The sequence below is a fragment of the Henckelia pumila genome, chromosome 2 (assembly GCF_033568475.1).
Source record: "Henckelia pumila isolate YLH828 chromosome 2, ASM3356847v2, whole genome shotgun sequence".
In the NCBI taxonomy this organism is placed as follows: domain Eukaryota; kingdom Viridiplantae; phylum Streptophyta; class Magnoliopsida; order Lamiales; family Gesneriaceae; genus Henckelia; species Henckelia pumila.
The window spans coordinates 179,292,327-179,310,898 of NC_133121.1; the positions used below are offsets into that span (position 1 = coordinate 179,292,327).

At 33.8% G+C, this 18,572-nt stretch overlaps 2 protein-coding genes across 2 annotated transcripts; both read right to left on the reverse strand.

Annotated features, from left to right (window-relative positions):
• Positions 1 to 6,330: 6,330 nt before the first annotated feature.
• On the reverse strand, positions 6,331 to 8,535 carry LOC140882742 (MLP-like protein 423). Its single transcript, XM_073288922.1, has 2 exons — positions 6,899 to 8,535; positions 6,331 to 6,808 (listed from the first exon to the last, which is right to left on the reverse strand). Exons 1-2 carry the CDS (start codon positions 7,083 to 7,085, stop codon positions 6,531 to 6,533), a joined length of 465 nt encoding a protein of 154 aa, XP_073145023.1. The 5' UTR covers positions 7,086 to 8,535; the 3' UTR covers positions 6,331 to 6,530.
• Positions 8,536 to 8,735: 200 nt separating this feature from the next.
• On the reverse strand, positions 8,736 to 10,749 carry LOC140882741 (uncharacterized). The gene has a single exon (XM_073288921.1). The coding sequence runs from the start codon at positions 10,686 to 10,688 to the stop codon at positions 10,152 to 10,154; it is 537 nt and encodes a 178-aa protein (XP_073145022.1). The 5' UTR covers positions 10,689 to 10,749; the 3' UTR covers positions 8,736 to 10,151.
• Positions 10,750 to 18,572: the final 7,823 nt, after the last annotated feature.

Genomic DNA, 18,572 nt, shown 5'->3' on the forward strand with positions numbered 1-18,572 from the left:
CAAAGAATTGTTAATGAGAAATCATAAATTCCGACCCAATGTATCTACGGCATTTCCAGAAGCAAATGTCGTAAGTAAAAATAAAAACCAAAATCAAATGCATAAACTAGATTTTGGTCGAGGTCGAGGATGTGGTCATGAACGTGGACGTAGAAATGATCGCGGTCGTGGTCACGGCCATGGATATGAAAATAATCGAGATAGTTATTTCAATAAATAATCTCAAAAGAACGTCACGAACCACCCAAAAAGGCAGCATGAAAATATGAGTGAAAATAAAAATTACTCAAAAAGATATGAGAGTGCTTGTTATAAATGTGGCACTCCAAGACATTGGTCACGTACCCCTGAGCACTTATGCAAGCTCTTTAAAGTATCGATAAAGGAAAAAGAAAAAGAAACCAATTTTGTTGAAAACAATAACCATTTAAGTGGTTCAACTTATTTCAATGCTGCCGATTTTTCAAATGATTTCGAGAACATTGATTGATATATTGGTGGGACTGGAATGTAACATGCTAAATTTTTCATGCATTCTTATGAAACATACTATATTTTGCATATATATATTGTCCTTGATTTTCTTTATTGCATAATTTCTTTTGAAGTTCAAAATGAAAAACGGTATGAGCAAAGCTAAATAAGGAAATAATCTCATGGAAGTTTGCATACCCGATAGTGGTACAACGCACACTATTCTCCGAAATAAAAGATATTTCTTGGAATTAAAACCAAAAAAAAAAAAAAAAAAAACAATGGTGAATACAATATCAGATCCTGTAGACTTGATTGAAAGTTGTGGAAAAGCACATTTTTTGTTACCTAATGATACAAAATTTTTGATAAATGATGCTTTATATTCACCAGGATCAAAACAAAATTTGTTGAGTTTTAATGACATATATTCTCATGGGTATGATACTGAGACGATAACTGATGAAAATCGGAAATATATGTGTCTTACCACATATAAATCAGGAAAGAAATATGTGGTTAAAAAATTATCAATGCTCCCTACTGGATTGCATTATAAACATATGAGGCCAATCGAATCAAATATGATGGTTAATAATTCTTCAATATTAACCAATTGGCATGATCGATTGGGACATCCTGGTTCAATAATGATGCGAAGAATTATTGAAAATACACATGGTCATCCATTGAAAGACCAGAAGATCTTTCAGAATAATAAGTTTCAATGTAAAACATGTTCTCTTGGAAAACTTATTATAAGACCATCGCCAGCTAATCCAAACAGAATCACCCATATTTCTTGAACGTATTTAGGGTGATATTTGTGGGCCAATTCATCCACCATGTGGATCATTTTGATATTTTATGGTATTGATCGATGCCTCCAGCAGATGGTCACGTGTATGCTTATTGTCAACTCGAAATGTGGCATTTGCAAGATTAATGACTCAAATAATAAAATTGCGGAATCAATTTCCCGATTATACAATCAAAAAAATAAGACTTGATAATGCTGGAGAATTTACTTCCCAAACTTTCAATGACTATTGTATGTCAATGAGAATTACTGTTGAACATCCTGTTGCTCATGTTCATACACAGAATGGATTAGCTGAATCATTGATTAAACGTCTACAACTGATTGCTATACCAATGATTATGAGAACAAGACTCCATATTTCTATATGGGGACATGCAATTTTACATGCTGCGGCATTAATTCGCATCAGACCAAGTGCATATCATAAATTCTCCCCATTGCAGCTTGCATTTGGTAAAGAACCAAATATTTCTCATATGAGAATTTTTGGATGTATGGTGTATGTGCCTATTGCACCATCTCAATGATAAAAAATGGGTCTTCAAAGAAAAATCGGTATTTATATCGGTTATGATAGTCCATCAATCATTCGATATCTTGAGCCTCAGACAGGCGATGTGTTTACATCACGTTTTGCTGATTTCCATTTTAATGAAGAAATCTTTCCAATGTTAGGGGGAGATAAGAAACACATCAAAAAAGAAATCATATGGTATGTACTATCATTGTTACATTTGGATCCAAGGACCAAACAATGTGAGAAAGATGTACAGCAAATTGTGCACTTGCAAAGAATTGCAAATCAAATTCCAGATGCATTTGCAGACACAAAAGGGGTAACAAAATCATATATATATGCTGTAAATGCCCCTGCTCGAATTGAAATTTCAAAAAAAACAAATTGAAGACACTCATGATGTCATAAAATGCTTGAAGCGTGGAAGGTCAGTCGGTTCCAAGGATAAAAATCCTCAAAAAAAAAAGGCATAGAGAAACACGATAAACATAAAATAGAAAATGGTGTTCCAAAAGAAACACCTGATGATGAAAATGTTCTGTCAGAACCACAAACTGACGAGAATCGTGAAATCTCTATAAATTATATTAATACTGAAAAAATATGGAACCGAAAAGATATAGAAGATATTGATGAGATATTTTCTTATAATGTGGCATGCGACATCATAAATGAAAATGAGGATCATGAACCAAAATCTTTTGGTGAATGTAAAATTCGTCATGATTGGGCAAAATGGAAAGATGTCATCGAGGTTGAATTGGACTCGCTAAATAAACACAATATTTTTGGACCTATAGTCCTCACACCTGAAGATGTAAAACCTGTTGAATACAAATGGGTTTTTATTCGAAATCGAAATGAGAAAAATGAAATAGTAAGATATAAAGCTAGACTTGTTGCACAAGGTTTTTCTCAAAGGCCTGAAATTGATTATGAAGAAACGTATTCTTCTGTTATGGATGCAATTACGTTTCGATATTTGATTAGTTTGGCAGTGTCTGAAAATTTGAAAATATGTCTTATGGATGTTGTTACAGCTTACTTATACGGATCACTTGATAGTGATATATACATGAAAATCCCTGAAGGATTTAAGATGCCTGAAGCACAAAGTTCAAAACCCAGAGAATTTTATTCTGTAAAATTGCAAAGATCATTATATGGGTTAAAGCAATCCGGCCGAATGTGGTATAATCGGCTAAGTGAGCACTTGATGAAAAAGGGATATGTAAATGATCCAATATGCCCTTGTGTTTTCATCAAGAAAACAACATCTGGATGTGTAATTATTGCTGTATATGTTGATGATTTAAACATCATTGGAACGAATAAAAAAATTCAAGAAATTATGATGTACTTGAAGGAAGAATTCGAAATGAAGGATCTTGGAAAAACCAAGTATTGTCTGGGTTTGTAAATCGAACAAAAAGAATGTGGAATTTTTGTTCACCAGGAAAATTATACAGAAAATATCCTTAAACGTTTTAATATGGATAAATCAAATCCATTAAGTACTCCAATGGTTGTAAGATCATTAAACATAGAAAAGGATCCATTTCGTCCATGTGAAGATGATGAAGTTATTCTTGGTCCAGAAGTACCATATCTAAGTACCATTGGTGCCCTTATGTATCTTGCAAATTACACTAGACTTGATATATCTTTTGCTGTAAATTTATTGGCAAGATTTAATTTATATCCAACAAAGAGGCACTGGAACGGAATTAAACATATATTTCGTTATCTACGAGAAACGACAGATTTGAGACTTTTGTACTCAAAAGACACCAATCAAAGTATCATTGGTTATGTCGATGCTGGATATTTATCTGATCCACATAAGGCACGTTCCCAAACCGGATATGTATTTACTCGTGGAGGCACCACAATTTCTTGGCGTTCACCGAATCAAACACTCGTAACAACTTCATCAAATCACGCTGAGATTATTGCGCTACATGAAGCAAGCCGTGAATGTGTTTGGCTAAAATCAATGACACAACATATCCAAACTTCTTGTGGATTATCAGTAGACAAGAATCTTGTGACGTTGTGTAACGCCCCACTGTATCAAGACAGGTCTTTCCAGCGTGCTTATGTCCTCACTCACACGCACCCTGGAAAACTTTCCAGGGGGTCACCCATCCTATAATTGCCCCAAGTCAAGCACGCTTAACTTTGGAGTTCTTATGTGATGAGCTTCCGAAAAGAAGATGCACCTTCTTGATATGAATAATACATATGAAATTTTTTAAGCCCTCCTCAACCATGTAGTCCCATACCTACACAGTCTCAGAATCCCTCTCATTCCGGCACGGGATCAGTTCATTCATGTCTCCCTCCGCCTAGAAGCCTAGCAGGAGCCGCTCATTGTCCGTGCAACCTCTTGGCACCGGCAATCACTCCCTGCCTCTTCAGCCCCGGGCGTCACACGTTGTATGAAGATAATGCTGCATGTATTGCTCAAATGAAATAAGGATAAATAAAAAATGACAGAACCAAACATATACCCTCAAAGTTCTTTGCCTACACTCAAGAGCTTGAGAAGAATAAAGATATTGATATTTGTTATATTCAATCAAGTGAGAACTCATCAGATCTCTTCACAAAGGCACTTCCCACGACGATATTCAGAAAGCATATATACAACATTGAGATGCGCAATCTGCGAAATATGTGAATAATCACTCATTTTTATATGAGAGGGAGTTTACGTGGCTGCACTCTTTTTTTCTTGCTATGATTTTTATCCCACTGGATTTTTTCTAGTAAGGTTTTTAACGAGGCAGTATAAAACACGTAATGAAGACAATCATCATATCACGATCATTATCACAAGGGGGAGTGTTGAAAATATGTTATTATTATTATTATTATTTAAAGTTGAATGTTGAATATTGAGTTGTAAAATGTTGAAAATTAGTGTGTGATGATGTAGATGATGATGTTTTAATATTTGGACTAATCTCCAAATGAGATCTATAAATACGTCTCTCCATTTGTGTAGAAAAACACAATTGAGTTGAGAGAAAAATATTATAAAGTGTAGATTTTGATATATTTTGAGTTTTGGAGTTTTTACTTTTTACCATAAATTTTTACTTTTTCACAACACTTCCTTTATATTTGATTAATAAATATCATGTGATAAGATTTTTAAAGAACATAATAAGTACGTACTTAATGATGTTAAACAAAAACAACTCAATTATATATTTACCATTGGATATACTTATAGAAAATAGTCAAGTAACAAACCATAATAATGTGATTTGAAAATGAAATTGAGTTATTATTTTATACAAAAAATCATGTGAGACCGTCTTACATATTAATTTTGTAAAATGTCTAGCCGAACTAACATGACCCATAAAAAAATATTATTTTTTATGTTAAAATTATTTTCCACTGCACGCATAGACCGAATCGACATATCTCACGTGTAGAGCCGTGACCACATGATTGTGCTACTTGTTCATTTATTGTTATAAATTTTTCAACCATAGCTTATTTTTAAAACTACTACACTTGTACATTACTATTGGGAAAAATATGCAATTTAGAACCATAGAATGCCTTCATATTTTATATTTACAAATTAACAATGTACATGTATTAAGTGGGACTAAAAAATATATTCCTTTTATTTTACCTATATTATTTCTTATCCACTATTTAATATTTTTTTGCAAATAATATTTAATTTTATAATTTAATTACTATATATCAATTAAATTACTATATATCAATTAAATTATATATAATAAGAATTAATTCACGAAAATTACAAATTGTATGGTTGAATTAATTATTTGCATTTGTATTAGACTATTATATTAGTAATAAATAATTAAACCAAACCATTATTTAATTATTTATAATTAATAAAAAAAATAAAGATTAAAAATAAATTTCTTAAATTTAATTGAATTATTATAGTTTAACTTTTATGGTTGAATATTTAATTATTATAAAACAATAAAATAAATATTATATTATTATTTAAACATTGTTTACAATACTTAAAAATAAATATTATTTATACATCTATTGTTTAAACATATTACTAATATCGGTATAACTTATCTTGTTCAATCTCGCTTTCTTTTCGTCATATTATTTATCCATCTATTAATTATTTATTTTATATCAATCAAATCATTAATTATTTACTTTACATCATTCAAATCATTGAATTTAAATTATTATATTACCTCTTATAAATAATATTATTTATATTTTATTTATTGTTAAAAAGACAAAATTGTATTATTTGATTTGATTGATGGATTATAGTTTATTTGATTTGATTGATTAAATTTTATATAAAAATGTTAAATGATTTTTTTGTCCTTTTAACATTAAATAAAATATAAAATAATATTATTTATAGGGGTAATATAGTAATTTAAATTCAATGATTTGATTGATGTAAGATAAATTATTAATAGATAATAAATAATATGACGAGAAGAATACGAGATTATATGAAATAAGTTATACAAAGATTATTAATATTGTGTACTGTGTACCAAACTAATCGAATTACATTGCAATTAAGAATAGACTGTACAAACACATACCTTATTTCATCTTTACGCGTAATGCAACACATTACACCACGTGTTTTTTTTTTTTTTTTTTTTTGGTCTCAATGTCTATTTTTCGACAAATGTTTCATACATGTCTATTATTTCGAATTATCGTAAATTATCATTCCTTTTTAAGAATATAAGCCTCCAAAACTTGAATAGTATTGACAGCATCAGCCATGATATTATCTGCCTTTATGGGCACATCTTCACTTGCCTTAACAAATTCACATCCCCATTTCAATGAAGTCACATGATCACCCTTGGGAGATAGAACAATCTTGATCTTGAATTCATTGAAAAACTTCATGAAATCGCCATCGACGATTCTCTTCACGTATATCTTCTTCTCTTCATCCACCAGTTCAACCTTGTCCTTGGAGGATGAAATAGGATGCCCTGCACAAACAGGAAAAAACTCAGTCGAATCGACGAAACCGGAGCCCAGCGTTTCGAGGTTGTTAATGACAATCAAGAACACATACATACCTGGTTTGAACTTGACATTATAGACTGTGCCGGCATGTATACCGTCGCCTTCAAGCACCTCAAAGCTGTCGAATTTATGCGGGAAAGCCTCGGGCAAAACCGTGGTGGCGTTTTTCATACAGTCCCACACCTTTTCTATGTTGCATTTCAGCTCAAGATCGACTTCAAGCTGCTGAGGGGATGCCATTGCTGTTGCAGAAGGCTCGAAAGAATATAGAAAATATGTGTGTTGTGTAATATTTATAGCAGTAGAAGTCGTACCATATTACCATATGGTGGCTTTTATATATATAGGCAGCTTCCTGGTCTTAATGTCTAAGTATGAGGTTTGACTGAATATAATAAAATAAATATTGTGAAATCTCAGAAGTGGCCTTTGGAGTTTTATGCATATAGAATCAGAAGGGTGTTTAAAGCCTGAAATGGATAGTCAATGTTAATACTACAGAATATCCAATATCGAGCAGCCAGACATATGAGATAGATAATGGATTCGAACTCAATTATAACAAACTCCTCTCTGAAGTTACAAGTGTAGACGATATAATGTGATGGCCGATTCATATTGTAAGTGTTTTAATTAGATCACTGGCACACTTTGAGCAGTGTGAATAAGGCGTGTAGGCGACATTTTTCATAGTGAATCCGACTCGCTATGGTGGCCATTAGCAGTCTTACAAACACTTCCAATCTCTCCATTAAAGTGAAGTACTGTAACATGAATACCCTTATTTTATTTTGCTCGAGAATTAAAAATAGTCGTGTTGTTCAAATCTTTCAATTTAATATCATACATAAAATCTTTTTTTTAATCCTATCATGCAAGCCAAATTGTGCCCTGATGTATAGATCCCAAACCTGCAAGTGAGAATCTGCAAAATGGGATCTGCAAGCAACTACATCGCATCCATTCTAACTTCACAAAAATCGATATGAAAAATGATATAAGAGTGAAGCTTCAACTGCCCTTCGTTCATTTGAAGTTTTTGAACAACCATCATTATCCAATCAGCAAGAATATGACCGCAAAATGTAGCAAATGGGGTCTTTAATTCAGTAGCCATGTAGGTAACTCTAGGCAGAGATCCGGGCTCAAATAAATCAAATAGATTGTTTTCTTCGTGTATTTCATAACATGGCACGGTAATTCAAAAGAACCCCTTTAAGCCACCACAGAGTTGCTAGCATTTGGTTTATCCTCAGTAACATCCAATCAACACAACATCAGGGCTAAATACAATTTCAATGTAGCACATTAATTCAAAACACGTTAAGCCACCACTGACTTGCAAGCATTTTGTTTGTCTTCACTAACATACAATAAACACATCATGGCTAATCACAATTACAAGTACAAGTCAAATGCCAACGTCTAATTCATCCCTCGTTTCCCATTAGATAGAGTGATACAACGAGGAGGAAAGAGCACAAATAGTAGTTGGTCAGTTGTGTGAGTTAGTTGCTAGAAGTTGTAGCAATTAGCCTGAATGAGGGAAAATAGAGAGAAGAGAAGGATTATCCGAATTCTTGTAATTCAAATTTTACTCTTGTTGAATAAGGTTCTTCCTGTTCTTGCATCAATTCTATCTTCTTCCTTCTTCCTTCTTCTTGCTCTATTTTCTGAGGAGATTCGATCTTCTTCCTTCTCCTTGCTCTATTTTCTGAGGAGATTAGCGATCTTGAATTCACTACCAAACGTTTGGTGCTCTGGTTGAATAAATTTCATGGCGAACGGAATGCAGTTAAAAAAATTCGAAGAAATTCTCTCAAACATTACATTACTTCAAGAAGAAATCACATCTTTCAAAGAACACAGGGCAATAGTGAAACAAATGGTGCAGGAGAGAAGGCAATGTTGGAAGAATACTTCCAACTGCAAGCCAAGCTAGCTGCAGGGAGCGGAGCTTAAATGCTCATTCCATAACATCCAACCAAGAGGAGATGCACAACAAAGACGATGAAGAAACTAACAAAAGGGAATTGGAGGCGCTTTGGAGTCAGTCGATCGAGAGGAAGGACTTTGTCAACTAATCAGAACCGGTCCACAGCCTCAAGTAAGTTGATTATGTGGTTGAGCTTGAAGGCGGGTGGAAATATGGGGCTGAACAATCGATTCAGATCATCGCCAACTCTCGAATTCTGCATATTTGTATGAAGGTACTGAAATTCTATTGGGTTTGGGAAACTGAAAAGAAATTTCAATATATAAATTGGGAAGTCCTCAATAGAAGAATGCTTGCATTGGTATAGTGAACGGACTCTCAAATTCAGCTTGGTTGCAGGCTTGCAGCTGACATTGATTGGAAAAGCCATGGCAGAGTGTGGTTTCTGATACGGATGGGGAATTTTCATCTCAACACCTTCGTGGTCTATTTTCGTGGTGGGCCCAACAATAAAATTGGGAGAAGAAAAAAAAGACCCAGTCCGGTTACCCTTATCATAGCTATGGGATTGAGGTATATCTTTGAGAAGGAAATTAGGGCAAGGAGTTTTGCTTCCATGCCCGCACATCCAAGGAACTAGGCTGGACTCATTTACCTCTATTTGTGCAGGTAAAGGAATCAGGCTGGACTAATTCTGAATCTCTTTCTCTTGACCACCATTCTTCTTGCTGGCTTTCAGAGCAAAGCTTTACACCTCAAGATGTTTCTTGACGGATGGGTATTGATACAAAAAATGAGGAAAGCGCACAAATAGGAGTTGGTAGTTATGTGAATTAGTTACTAGGAATTGTAGCCACTAACCACTAGAACAAATAAGGAAAATAGAGAGAAGATAACGGTTATGCATATTTTCTTGTAATTCAAACTCTATCTCTGTTGAATAAAGATATTTCTTTTCTTGCTTCAATTCTATCTTCTTCCATCTTCTTGATCTATTTTCATAGGAGATCGGTGATCTCGAATTTGCTACCTAGCATCGAACATCTCATAATTTCAATTCACAGAATATAATCAGCATCGCCAAACGAAGATAGGTAGCACAGGCACAAGATAAAAAGGATATGCAGAAACACATTTCCTAAACTAAGTTAACATCTTCTCAAGGTCAGATCACCACCATGGATTGAAAGAACTGGCAATTGATATCCAATACATTTATTCAAAACATACTATTTGTATCTAAAAATCTCATGTATACCCTGTTAATTGCTAAATACCTCGAGAAAAAATCTCCTCTGCCCCGCAGAGTTTCCATCAATAATAAATCATACCAAAAAATAACATGCTCAAATTTCAGAAACCTTCCCATGTCAAGACTCTTGTTTTTTCTCAGGACCATCCGAAACTTCCTCCTTCCCTTCCTCCAATTGCTTCTCCGCCTCCTCCTGCGCAGCTTTCTCAGCTTCCAACAATGGAGCATAGTAATCAGAATGAGCATCCATACACTTCCTCAAAGCAGCAGTGGCCTGAAAACACTTCTCCACAATATCCTCCCCGTTCTTCTCGCCTTCCTCCACGCACTTCTCCCAATCAACAAACGTGTCTTTGCACCCACCCCCTTTCATGAACAAACAAAACCCACACTCTCCTTCATCTTCCTCTTCCTCTCCTTCCCCATCACCGGTCCCTTCCACTGGATTTTCTTGAATTTCTTCGGGGTTCGTGTCCGCTGGTCGATCCGATGATTCCGGAACTGGGTTCTCGGGCTCTGGATTTTTGGGTTGCTGGGCGGGTTCTGCTTGGGCTTCGGGTTGATGGTTTTGTGGGGGATTCGGGGAAGACATGGCGGAGGTTGCGATGTCGGAGCTAGGGTTTGATGGGGATGGCTTGGACAAAAGGTCTCCCATGGCTGCTCTTAAACCTCTCTTCCTAAACCCCTCTCTCCAATTTTAATAGTTTTTTAATGCTCTTTTTTCCCCAGATGTAAATATTTTGCAACGCATTTTTTTTAAGGATAAAATTAATTTTATTGAATTTGGTTTGGTTTGGTTTAGTCATCTGGCAAGAAGATTCTAAATTTAGGACGATTTTTAAATTTAGGACGAAGTTTTGAGTTCAAAATTCGATTATAAGAATTGATAAATCTCTCTTCAAAACAGAAGGCAAAAAAAAAAAAAGGCAAAAATTAACCTCTCGACGAGATTCGACTAGTATCCGAAATTAAAGTATCTAAGTATATGATACTCTCGAGTAAATACGTATTTATGGTGATCATGACTGATTTAGATTTTAGTCTGAAAATGTTATTTATACTATTTTTGTTAATTATTCTCCATGTTGATACTATTTAGTTAGTGTGATAAGGTAATACAAAATTTATAATATGTAAATGATAAATTTAAAAATATTGATAGCATGATTATTTTTAACTTCAATTATCGTAGAATTCGAGTTAAACATTAAATAAAATAATGATATTGTTGTGAAAAAGTAAAAATTTACGGTAAAAAGTAAAAACTCAAAAACTCAAAATTTATCAAATTCTACACTTTATAAAATTTTTCTCTCTTCACAATTGTGTTTTTCTACACAAATGGAGAGACCTATTTATAGATCTCAATTGGAGATTAGTCAAAAATTAATACATCATTAATTACATCATCACACACTAATTTTCAATATTTTACAACTCAATTTTCAACTTTCAACCTTCAACATTCAACAATAAATAATAATATATATTTATATATATTTTCAACACTCCCCCTTGTGATGATGATCATGATAGAATGACTATCTCTATTACGTGTTGTATACTGCCTCGTTAAAAACCTTACTAGGAAAAACCCATTGGGACAAAAACCATAGTAAGGAAAAAAGAGTGCAGCCACGTAAACTCCCCCTGATGTCAACATGAATGATTCTTCACATATTTCGTAGATTGCGCATCCCAATATTATAAATGTGTTTTCTGAATATCGCCGTGGGAAGTGTCTTTGTGAAGAGATCGGATGAGTTCTCACTTGATTGAATGTAACAGATATCAATATCTTTATTCTTCTCCAGCTCTTGAGTGTATGCAAAGAATTTAGGAGGAATATGTTTAGTTCTGTCACTTTTGATGTATCCTTCTTTCATTTGGGCAACACATGCGGCATTATCTTCATACAGTGTGATTGGATTCTTGTCCACTGATAATCCGCAAGAAGTTTGGATATGCCGAGTCATTGATTTAAGCCAGACACATTCACGGCTTGCTTCATGTAGTGCAATAATCTCGGCATGATTTGATGAAGTTGTAACAAGTGTTTGTTTCTGTGATCGCCAAGAGATTGCAGTGCCTCCACGAGTAAATACATATCCGGTTTGGGAACGTGCCTTATGTGGATCAGATAAGTATCCAGCATCAGCATAACCAATTATTCTCTGATTTGTATCTTTTGGATACAAAAGTCCCAAATCCGTCGTTCCTCGTAAATAACGGAATATATGTTTAATTCCGTTCCAGTGCCTCTTCGTTGGACATGAACTGAATCTTGCCAATAAATTTACTGCAAAAGATATGTCTGGTCTAGTGCAATTTGCAAGATACATAAGGGCACCAATGGCACTTAGATATGGTACTTCAGGACCAAGAACAACTTCATCATCTTCACATGGACGAAATGGATCCTTTTCTATATTCAATGATCTGACAACCATTGGAGTACTTAAAGGATTTGATTGATCCATATTGAAACGTTTAAGGACCTTCTCTGTATAATTAGACTGGTGAACAAAAATTCCACATTCTTTTTGTTCAATTTGTAAACCAAGACAATACTTGGTTTTTCCAAGGTCTTTCATTTCAAATTCTTCCTTCAAGTATAACATCACTTCTTGAATTTCTTTATTCGTTCCAATGATGTTTAAATCATCAACATATACAGCAATAATCACGCATCCCGATGTTGTTTTCTTGATGAAAACACAAGGGCATATTGGATCATTTACATATCCCTTTTTCATCAAGTGTTCACTTAGCCGATTATACCACATTCGGCCGGATTGCTTTAATCCATACAATGATCTTTGTAATTTCACAGAATAAAATTCTCTGGGTTCTGAACTTTGTGCTTCTAGCATCTTAAATCCTTCAGGGATTTTCATGTATATATCACTATCAAGTGATCCGTATAAATAAGCTGTAACAACATCCATTAGACGCATGTCCAAGTTTTCAGACACTGCTAAACTGATCAAATACCGAAACGTAATTGCATCCATAACAGGAGAATATGTTTCTTCATAATCAATTCCAGGTCTTTGAGAAAAACCTTGTGCAACAAGTCGAGCTTTATATCTCACTATTTCATTTTTCTCATTTCTCTTTCGAATAAAAACCCATTTGTACCCAACAGGTTTAACACCTTTAGGTGTAAGGACTATAGGTCCAAAAACACTACGTTTATTTAGCGAATTTAATTCAACCTGGATGGCATCTTTCCATTTTGACCAATCCTTTCGAGTTTTGCATTCACCAAAAGATTTTGGTTCATTATCTTCATTTACGATGTCACATGCCACATTGTACGAAAATATCTCATCAATATCTTGTACATTCTTTCGGTTCCATATTTTTCCAGTATTAATATAATTGATAGAGATTTCATGATTCTCGTCAGTTTGTGGTTCTGACAAAATATTTTCATCATCGTGTGTTTCTTCTGGAACACCATTTTCTATTTTCTGATCATCATTTTTCTCTATGTATTTTCTTTTCCGAGGATTTTTATCCTTTGAACCGATTGGCCTTCCACGCTTCAGGCGTTTTATGACATCATGAATGTCTTCATTTTGTTTCTTTGGAATTTCAACTCGAGCAGGGGCATTTACAGCAGGTATATATGATTTTGTTACCCCTTTTGTGTCTGCAAATGCATCTGGCATTTGATTTGCTATTCTTTGCAAATGCACAATTTGCTGTACATCTTTATCACATTGTTTAGTTCTAGGATCCAAATGTAATAATGATGGTACATACCATGTGATTTCTTTTTCGATGTGTTTCTTTTCTCCCCCTAACATTGGGAAGTTATTTTCATCAAAATGACAATCAGCAAACCGTGCTGTAAACACATCGCCTGTCTGAGCCTCAAGATATCTAATGATTGATGGACTATCATAGCCGATATAAATACCATTCTTTCTTTGAGGTCCCATTTTTGTTCTTTGAGGTGGTGCAATAGGCACATACACCATACATCCAAAAATTCTCAAATGAGAAATATCTGGTTCTTTGCCAAATACAAGCTGCAATGGGGAGTGTTTATGATATGCACTTGGCCTGATGCGAATCAATGCAGCAGCATGTAAAATTGCATGTCCCCATATAGAAATAGGGAGTTTCGTTCTCATAATCATTGGTCTAGCAATCAACTGCAGACGTTTAATCAATGATTCAGCTAATCCATTTTGTGTATGAACATGAGCTACAGGATGTTCAACAGTAATTCCCATCGACATACAATAGTCGTTAAAAGTCTGGGAAGTAAATTCTCCAGCATTATCAAGTCTTATTTTCTTGATCGTATATTCGGGAAATTGATTCCGCAATTTTATTATTTGAGCCATCAATTTTGCAAATGCCACATTCCGAGTGGACAATAAACATACATGTGACCATCTGCTAGAGGCATCGATCAATACCATAAAGTATCGAAATGGTCCACATGGTGGATGAATTGGCCCACAAATATCACCTTGAATACGTTCAAGAAATATGGGTGATTCCTTTTGGATTTTAGCTGGTGATGGTCTTATAATAAGTTTTCCCAGAGAACATGCCTTACACTGAAACTTATTATTCTGAAAGATCTTCTGGTCTTTCAGTGGATGACCACTTGTATTTTCTATAATCCTTCGCATCATTATTGAACCAGGATGTCCCAATCGATCATGCCAATTTGTTAGTATTGAAGAATTTCCAATAACCATATTTGATTCGATTGGACTTATATGTGTATAATGCAATCCAGTAGGGAGCATTGATAATTTCTCAACTACATATTTCTTTCCTGATTTATATGTAGTAAGACACATATATTTCTCATTTCCTTCGGTTATTGTTTCCGTATCATAACCATGAGAATATATATCATTAAAACTCAACAAATTTCTTTGTGATCGTGGTGAATATAAAGCACTATTTATCAAAAATTTTGTACCATTAGGTAACAAAAATTGTGCTTTGCCACATCCTTCAATCAAGTCTACAGGACCTTATATTGTATTCACCATTGTTTTTGTTGGTTTTAATTCCAAGAAATATTTTTCATTTCTGAGGATAGTGTGCGTTGTACCACTATCTGGTATGCAAACTTCCAGTGCATTATTTCCATCTTTGATCATAGCATTTTCCATAATGATCTTCAAAAACAATATGCAATAAAATGAATTAAGAAAGATACATGCAAATTATAATATGTTACAATTTAATTGCAGAATAAAACAATACATGCAAAATATAATATGTTTTACAATATAAAAATTACATTGTTACATTCTTTTCCCACCAGTACATTTAATCAATATCTTCGAAATCATTCAAAAAGTAGGCAGCATCTAAATTCATTGAACCACTTGCATGGTCAATGTTTTCAGTAAAATTGGTCTCTTTTTCTTTCCCCTTTATTGAATCTTTATAGAGCTTACACAGATGCTAAGGGGCTCGACAAGTTCTTGACCAATGTCCTGGAGTGCCACATCTATAACAAACACTCTCAGTTCTTTTTGGATGATTTTCATTTTCACCCGTATTATCATGCTGCCTCTTTTGTGGGTGGTTCGTGACGTTCCTTTGAGATGAGTTATTGAAATAACTATCTCTTTTATTTTCAAATCCACGGCCTCGACCACGACCGCGATCATTTTTACGCCCACGTCCACGCCCACGTCCTCGTCCACGACCTCGACCAAAATCTTGTCTATATCTTTGATTTTGGTTTTCATTTTTACTTACGACATTTGCTTCAGGAAATGCCGTTGAACCAGTAGGTCTGGACTGATGATTTCTCATGAGCAATTCATTATTCTTTTCCGCCACGAGTAAACATGCGATGAGTTCTGAGTATCTTGAAAATCCACGCACTCTATATTGCTGTTGTAGAGTTATATTTGATGCGTGGAATGTGAAAAATGTCTTTTCAAGCATTTCCATCTCAGTAATATTATGCCCACAAAATTTCAGCTGTGAGACAATTCGATACATCGCAGAATTATAATCACTCACCTTTTTAAAATCTTGGAATCTTAAAGTATTCCATTCATCTCGTGCGGTCGGAAGTATAACTTCCCGTATATGCTCAAAACGTTCTTTTAACCCTTTCCACAAAATCATTGGGTCTTTTTCGGTCAAATATTCACATTTCAACCCCTCATCAAGATGTCTGCGTAAATATCATCGCTTTTGCTTTATCTTGTGAGGATGATATGTTATTTTCTTTGATAGTTTCGTTAAGACCCAATGACTCGAGATGCATTTCTACATCGAGGGTCCATGGCATATAATTCTTTCCGGTTATATCAAGTGCAATGAATTCGAGTTTCGCCAAGTTCGACATGGTGGTACTAGAAAATAACAATGCATTTTATTAGTTAATTTCCATAAATATGACAATACAAAATAATGGAAGAACGTAAATTACAAGTGCGTATACAAATAGAGAAAAAATATGTGTTGGAAAATCGCTGGTGAGTAAAAGACTCGTGAGCATGATGATCATAGTCGTTATGAAAAATATCCTTATAAATGTCATCATCTCCATCTTCGAAAAAACCGAGGATAAAATATTTTGAGAGAAAGAATGAATTTGGTGTGATTGAAAATGAGTTTGAGTGAACATATTTATAGGGCAAAAACTAGCCGTTTTGTTACCGTTTGTGACCGATGGGGGTAAAGAAAAAATTGAGTATGTGTTGAATAAAAATTCGTGATAATCATGTAATGCATATAATGATAATCATAATTAAATAATTATGTATATCATATCACATTATTATAAGGTCAGTGTCGTAGACAGCCTTTTATATAATGTTGTGAAATTATACCAATATAGTTAGTATAAAGTCAGGTATAGTATATCATATCACATTATTATAAGATCGGTATCGTAGACAACCTTTTATATAATAACATGAGATTATACAAATATGGTTAGTATATAAATACACAATAATATATATCATATCACGTTATTATAAGATCAGTGTCATAGACAACCTTTTATATAATAACATGAAATTATATATTAATATAGTTAATATATATACATAATAAATATATATCACGTTATTGTTTAAAAACCTTAGAGGCTTTTATACTTGTCGTATCCCTTACCGGGAGTGTGGGATGTCGTCTTAACATCCTCCCAGGATTTATAACAAGTTTTGAAAAAAAACTTATTTTTTTTCATAACATGATATTATATATTAATATATACACAAAAAATATATAAACAGTAAAATAAAAATTCTTACTTGTTGAATATTTTTGACTTCTTCTTGTATTTTGGAGCGTCGGAAAATATAGAGAACCTTCGAGCGATCGTGCTGATAACGTGTTGTGAAAAAGTAAAAATTTACGGTAAAAAGTAAAAACTCAAAAACTCAAAATTTATCAAATTCTACACTTTATAAAATTTTTCTCTCTTCACAATTGTGTTTTTCTACACAAATGGAGAGACCTATTTATAGATCTCAATTGGAGATTAGTAAAAAATTAATACATCATTAATTACATCATCACACACTAATTTTCAATATTTTACAACTCAATTTTCAACTTTCAACCTTCAACATTCAACAATAAATAATAATATATATTTATATATATTTTCAACAGATATAAAGTCTTACCATTCGCACTACAAAAAAATGTATACATAAAGCAGAATGTTATTAATAAAAAGTGGAGTATCTCTTCATAGACTTTGAATAGACTTTGAATATATGTGTAAAGCATAGAGCTCTCAAACGGATTGGCGGGACGGACCAATCTGCAACTCACCAAAACTTGTTAGCTGCGGGGCTGGCCGGTCTATTATTTAGGCGGGTTGAGAAATTATCAACTCAACCCGTATATTTGGTCGTGCGAAACGGACCGATCCGTCAATTTTTAGTTATATTTGACGGGTTAGGGTGGGTTGGCCCGCAAGATCGCAACCCACCACTTGACGGGGTGGGACGGGTCGGATCACTATTTAGATAGGTTGAAAATTTGTCAACTCAATCCGTCTATATAGCAGGCGCGCGACGGACTTAACCTTCTTTAATAGCTCTAGTAAAGCATCTCCCCCCATAAATAACCATGCTATTTCATAAAGAATTCATCTAGAAAAACTAAAGTATTTTGGTTAATTTAATGCCTTAAAACTCTTTTGTGGCAGTATGAAGACTATTATTAGGGATGACAAATTTTTTCAAAAATCCAGACCTTTCCCGAATCTTATATCATTCTCGTCTCGAAAAAATCCTGCCTGACATTTTTTCGATCCGAAGTTTCGGTTTTTCTTGTCCCAATTAATATCGAGACAGAAATCGGGAATAAAACATTTTTCGATGGGATTTCCGACACATCTCGAAATAATATTATAATATATTTTATTAATATTTTTCAAAAAACAATATATATACTTTATTAATAATTCTATTAATATATTGGGCTTCAGCCTATATAACAATTAATTGTGGACTTAAATTTGCATAATTATTTATTGTTGGAACGATGTAATAGTATTGTAGTAACCCAGATT